Below are 6276 nucleotides of genomic sequence, written 5' to 3' on the forward strand. Positions count from 1 at the left end.
ACATGCTAGCAACTGTGCCTAATCCACCTTAATCCCCTCTTATTAAAGGATATTTGAAACATAGCTTGAATCGTTCCATGCATGCAACCCATATTTATAGTAAAGGAAATCAGCCATGGATCAGCTGGCAGCTAAGGCACCATTGCCTTCTAGTTTCTTTCAATTGTATTAGCTGATAGTTCTTATTGTAAATTCTTTAGATGCTGAAGCTTGTCGTCCCTGTTTACCATAAAGAAAAGTTCACAAGCAACAGGAAAATCCTACCACCAAACTAAGATAGTACCTTTAAAGGATATCACCTATACGAGATGGGTGCTTGAGGGTTGAGCATATTCTCCTTGAGAACTCAGTAATGGTAATCGACTGGATATGGGATGAGCGGCGGAGGAGAGCTGGAAACCCTCTGCTCTGCAATATCCGTTAGATGGTGGGGGCCTGTAGCGCCTTCTAGGCCGTACATATGTACTACAAGGCGAACAGAGCCGCTGACTGGGTCGCCGCCTATGCTGCTAAGCACTCCGAAGAGGTTCTCTAGATACACCAGGGGGTTGCTCCTCCATTGCTCTATCATTTTTTTATTCTTGATTCTATTGGCTGCACTTATGTTAGAGTAGTGTGAGCAGCCATTTGTACCCAAAAAAAAAAAACATGGCAGTACCATGAAACAACCATCAAGGATGGTAGTCCAAGAAACAAAGCCAGCCACCAAATAAATCAATTTTTGCAAGGAATTGTCACAAAGAACAAAGGAAAAGGAACAATTAAACTCAAGGAGAAAGGCAGTAAGACTTGGGGAACCCATCATTTGATGTCACCAGAACATAAAACAAAGGGGAAGGAATTTTGGATATGGATGTTGACTCCTCATTGAGATGGATAGACTTGTTTGCCCTTTCACGCAGCTTTGTTTGACATATCTTAGAAGGCAGCGATTACAAGAAGATTCTGTTGGAGTTTGAAGAGAAGAAAACTAGTGGCAACATGACAAAGTTTGCACTGTAAGACATAGTGTCACCATTATTGCAACAATGGCATCAACTCCAAGGTCATGTGTCCAATAACTTGAATGCACATCGATGTTGTCCTATGATCCTTTTTTTTTTGTTTGTTCAAATATGTGACTTTGGAGACGAATTTTTTAGTTTAGGGGATTGCATGTCTTTGTCCTGCCAAGTGGTTGTAACCTCTTGTAAGAGTGACTTTTTTTTTTTAATTATAACTTGCATGACTTTTAGATATCTGCATGCAACCCTTTTCAAATAGTTGTCTTTATATACTAGTAAAAGCCTCATGCTCCGAGTGTCTGAGCAAACAATTCGTAGATGTCATTAGCAAAAAAAAAACAATTCGTAGATGTTATCATACTGAAAACTGTGAGAAGGATTCTGAAGGAAAATGGAGCTGCCGGAAAGCTCTTGATCTTATGACATATGTTTGATCGATGGTTTATTAGATGCAGTGAAGGGGAGTTATTTTAATTGTTGATGGCAAATAGATATGGTAAGAAACAGGGGACTGGTGATAGTATGGAGGCATCCTTCCTTTACCACAATTCATGATCTCCATAAATTTCTACGAGCCTTGCTTATCTTCTTCATTGGAGTAGAAGATGAAATAATTTGATAACTTGGTTCAGTTTTGTGATATATATTTGCAGATATACTTAATGCTTTTCTGGTTCTGTGCATCTCTTAACTTGTTCCATAGGTATCAGGGGAAGTAGTCGAGCCTTGTTCTGGCGCAAAGAAGGGGGGATACCACATGGAGAGATATTCCATCTTTTAATTCTTTATTATTTTGCTATGTTGATTGATGCTACATTGTATGGTGAATATTTTCATTGTGGGCATCCGCTGTTGCTTGATTGACATCTTCAGAATGATAAGGAATTGCATAGTATTCTAGGCAGTTTATGTCTACAGAGAGCCAAGCAGGGCAGCTGGCTGGATTACTCTTTATTGATCAGCACTTTGGTGACTTTCTTTGGGACAACTACAAGAACATTCCTTTCCTCATAAATTATTTTTTGTTTTCTGATTTTATTACATGTATTCATTTTAGAAATGTATGATCTATTGGACCTACCAAAAATATATATCTATTTACTTGATCCATGCTTACATCCTTTGTATTATTTGTTCACTTGTACCGTATATGCTAGCCTCTGGGCCTTAATTTAAGATGAAAAGGGTTTAATTAGCTAGAGTTGAATCACCTTCAAATTGTGAGTAGCAAGTCATTGTTAGCCTCTAAACAACAAGTGGCAGCCTTAAAAAGTTTTGGACCAACAGTATAATCTTTGATGATCAGGTTTAGGTGCAATACAAGTAGTAGCATGATCATGACATTCCCTTTGCAATTAGTTTTTTTTCCAACATATGCCTCTTGGATTTCATTAAAAAAAAAAATGTAAAAGAACTGTTTATAAGAATATGAGACAGGGTACAGTGATGAAGTGTGACACAAAGTCTCAGGCTACTGTAGCACCATGCTTCTTGTTGAAAAGAAATAAGGTTTTCCAAGAGAAAGAGAAATAATGTTAAAATAGAGGAAAAGGAGGACAAGGTCTCGGCCGCCCCGCTGCACGTGTCGACCGACCGAGGGGGCGACGGAATCGCGCGTGCGACGGGGCACGGCTGCCGGACGCGTGGCGCGGTCTCATTTGCGCTGATCGACAGTGCTGTCGGCACCACGGCGGTCTCGTACTGATAGCGTCGCTGACGTGGCAAGTCCACCCGGAGAACAGCCCAATGCACCGTCACCATGCGGGATTAACGTGGCATCAAAAAGCCAATCCACCCAGGAGCTCAAGGGCTCCGCTAAAAAAAATTCTGGTGAAAATATTTTTTCTATAAAACTGATTTTTAAAAATATAATATCTATAAAAATAATTTTGGTATTAGTTTATAGAGCATCTATTTTTCTAAAAAAATTATGTAAAATATTTATTATTTTTAATAAAAAATATTATTTATAGATTTTGATGTTTTAAGCATAATTTTTTTAAAAAAATTAATTTTCAACTAGTTAAAAAGTAAGAAAATCTTATTCACATGAAAATGCTTTTTTTTTTTTTTTGAAAACTCCAACCAAATAAAAAATATTTTTTTATTTTTTTTATGACTACACTTTTTTTTTTCCATTTTGGCGAGCCAAACGCGTTGCATGACTATAAAATATTATGACCCAGAGAAGATTGTTTTTTTTTTTTTCCTTGGAAGAAATATGAAGTTGGGATGAAGGCTATTTGAGACAACTAGGATCCTCTATGGCATGCAAGCCATATTAACCACTATCAAACGGCACGTGTGTACTAGGTATGATACAGTGCATGCATTTTGGAACCTTCTTATTTAGTGGCTATCTCTCTCTTAATGGTGGACTTTAGGGTGGACCCGTGCACCATAGAGGCTTAATAGCACTCTATGGTGGACCCTGCACCATTTGGAAATTTTATTTTTATTTTGAGCAAAAAAAATTATTTTTATTTTTATATCTTATGAAGTCAATATGTGTAACACATCATAAATATCTGTTATCCAGTAACTTCTCTGTAAAAACAAGTAATTAAACACTCTCTCTTCTCAGCATCGCATTTACGTGGAAAATACTGCATTCTTCTTGAGAACTAAATTGATTCCCTCTTGAACGCTCCGAGAGACAGAACGGAAGAAAACCACAAGAATGGAAGCTAAAGCACTTGGAATGTGAGATAAAGACAAGCAGTAGCTCATCCAGTAGCAGTAAAGTAGTAGTAGTAAAAGAGCATGGAAAAGAGAGCTTTGCACAATGCATCTAAACGCACTGAAGAAAACAACCCACTTCTCTCTCTCTCTCGAGAGAGAGAGAGAATGTAAGAAACACTTCATAAAAATACAAAAAAAAAAGAGAGTAGGGATTCAGTAGTATCATTAATTAGTAGTGCATAGCAGTACGGACAACAATTAATTAGAATAAAAATTGAAGAATTAGAAGCACACAGTGCCAACAAGACTCAAAGCCCACACTAAAGAAAGAAAACAAGCATTCTTTTTTTTTTCTTTTGGCTTTTTTTTGGGATCTTTCTATACATATCATAGAAAGCAGATTACAGAAAAAGCACTAAAACCCAACACCAAACACCAAGACCTTCCCCCATTCCCTTCATTGAAAGATAAAACCCAAGATCAAAGTTAAAAACAAATTAAAGAAAAGCCAGCCTAGCTAATTCCAACACCCACTGATCATTTCTGTACCCAAAACGGAGGAAGAATAAAACGAAACCCTCCTCTCTCTCCTTCTCTCTTTCTTTCTCTCACCCTCTAAAACCTCCTATATATACCTCTCTTTTAATTCTCTCTTTCTCTCTCTCTCTTTCACTCACTCTCTCTATAGTAGTATGATATGTTATATAATCGATCAAGTTGTTGTTAGAGCCAGAGGGCGCCGGCCTCTTTGAGGAGGGGGACGAGGGTGCCATTGATGTGCGAGGCCATGACCCGGTCCATGGCCCCGACGAGCTTGCCGCCGATGAAGACGACGGGGACGGCGGGTGGCCCCCCGGCGGCGCCGAGGAGGCGGGCGAGGGCGCGCTCCATGTCCTTTCCGCGGGGATCCTCGTCGAGCTCGTACACCGTGGGGCTCACCCCCATGCCGCGGAAGAGCCGCTTCACGGCGTGGCACATGCAGCAAGTGCTCACGCTAAAGATCACCACCGCGCTCTCCGCCGCCAGCCGCTCCACCCTCTCCAATGGATCCATTCGCCCCCCCAGCGACGCGTACGCCCCCCACGACTCCGCCGCTGCCTGGTACTGCATTCTCTCTTCTTCTTCTTGCTATATTATCTATATATAGATATAGATATCTCCTTACTTCTACCACTGAGAAGCTGAGCTCTTTCGGATTGGGTGTCAAGGAGGGGAGCCAGGGGAACTTATATATAGGGAAGGAGGGAGTGTTCTTAGAGTAAAGAAAGAAAGAGGAGGGTAGAATAGGAAGTTCGGAGACAGAGAGAGGGAGAGATTTGGGTTAGGGGGTCATCGTCTCGTCAGTGCATGCAGCGAGAGGGGAAAGGAGGGAGACCAAGCAGGGAGGGACTTACCATAATAATAATAATAGAGTAGTGTACGTTGCTGTCGCTTTTTTAAAGGTTTCATTGAATTTTTCCTATGCTACATGACTTGCTGACGTGTTTGATCTTGTATTAGCTTAAAAATATCATATAATGACCCTTCTCACGACTCCATAATAACTATTATATAATGAAAATAACATGTTATATATATATATATATATATATATATATATATATGACATTTTTTTAATTCTTATATTATTCACCAACAAAATTATTCCGGAATAAACTAGGGAATAGCTAGTTGATCTAACTGTGAATAACGGTCTTTAAGGTGGCTGCTTTATGGGGATAATCTGTTTTTATTCTAATGTTCTCGTAGAGTACTTTATTATTATACGAACCGAAATAGTAAAAGAAATATAATATATATATATATATATATATATATATATATATGAAAGAAATAAAGTATATGAGGGAGAGACAAAGTGTGCAGGCTTTGTCAGAAGAGTGTGTTGGGCAATAGCGGCTGTCTCCGTCCTTGTTGTCGGGTGGGTCTACTGTTCACCGGTTCGGTGACCCGAACCCAAATGAGTACGTTAGCAGCGTACCGGGGCTAAAAGATGCCCGCACGATATCACTTTTTTTTTTCCTCTCTCTGTCTTCCTCTTTCTTATCTAGTGCTCTGATAGTATTTGATTATTTTTTTTTTTCTGCGACACTTTTTCGTCCTTTCATTCTTTTATCCATTGGGTATCTGTAGATGGAGGAAACGAACTTGTGTTTATCCGTTCTGAATGGACTTTTCTCGCCACCCCAGTTGTATGAGGATTCAAAGTGATGCCAGGTTTATCTATTGCCAGAAAAATTTAAAAAGAACAAAAAGGTGATGCCAAGTTATCCACTTTCCCAAGTTCTCATATATCAGATCTTCTCCTTGCTATGTTATTTGATTCGATTAGATAGAACCTTCTTTCTCTGTCCTCTACTTAGTTAGGGGGAGATACTATATTCGACCAAAGTCGCAATATCATACGAGCATAAATTCTCTACAGTCGCAAGTTGTAGGTGATGGACGTGCAGGATGTGATCATTGCACCCTCCTATCCTCTATATCATGCAAGATATTTGCTATGTTACTGTATGAGGTTCCTCGAGAACAAATACCAGCATCTCCCTTATGATATCAACCAAGGCTGCATGGCGCTTTATTTGATCGT

At 39.5% G+C, this 6276-nt stretch overlaps 1 protein-coding gene across 1 annotated transcript; it reads right to left on the bottom strand.

Moving 5' to 3' along the window:
• Window positions 1–4007: 4007 nt before the first annotated feature.
• On the bottom strand, window positions 4008–5044 carry LOC103708103 (glutaredoxin-C1-like). The gene has a single exon (XM_008792884.5). It carries the CDS (start codon window positions 4794–4796, stop codon window positions 4410–4412), a length of 387 nt encoding a protein of 128 aa, XP_008791106.1. The 5' UTR covers window positions 4797–5044; the 3' UTR covers window positions 4008–4409.
• Between the last annotated feature and the right edge of the window lie 1232 nt (window positions 5045–6276).

Source organism: Phoenix dactylifera, chromosome 4 (assembly GCF_051530095.1).
Source record: "Phoenix dactylifera cultivar Ajwa chromosome 4, Ajwa_hap1_PhDact_Kaust_v1.1, whole genome shotgun sequence".
NCBI classification, from domain to species: Eukaryota; Viridiplantae; Streptophyta; class Magnoliopsida; order Arecales; family Arecaceae; genus Phoenix; species Phoenix dactylifera.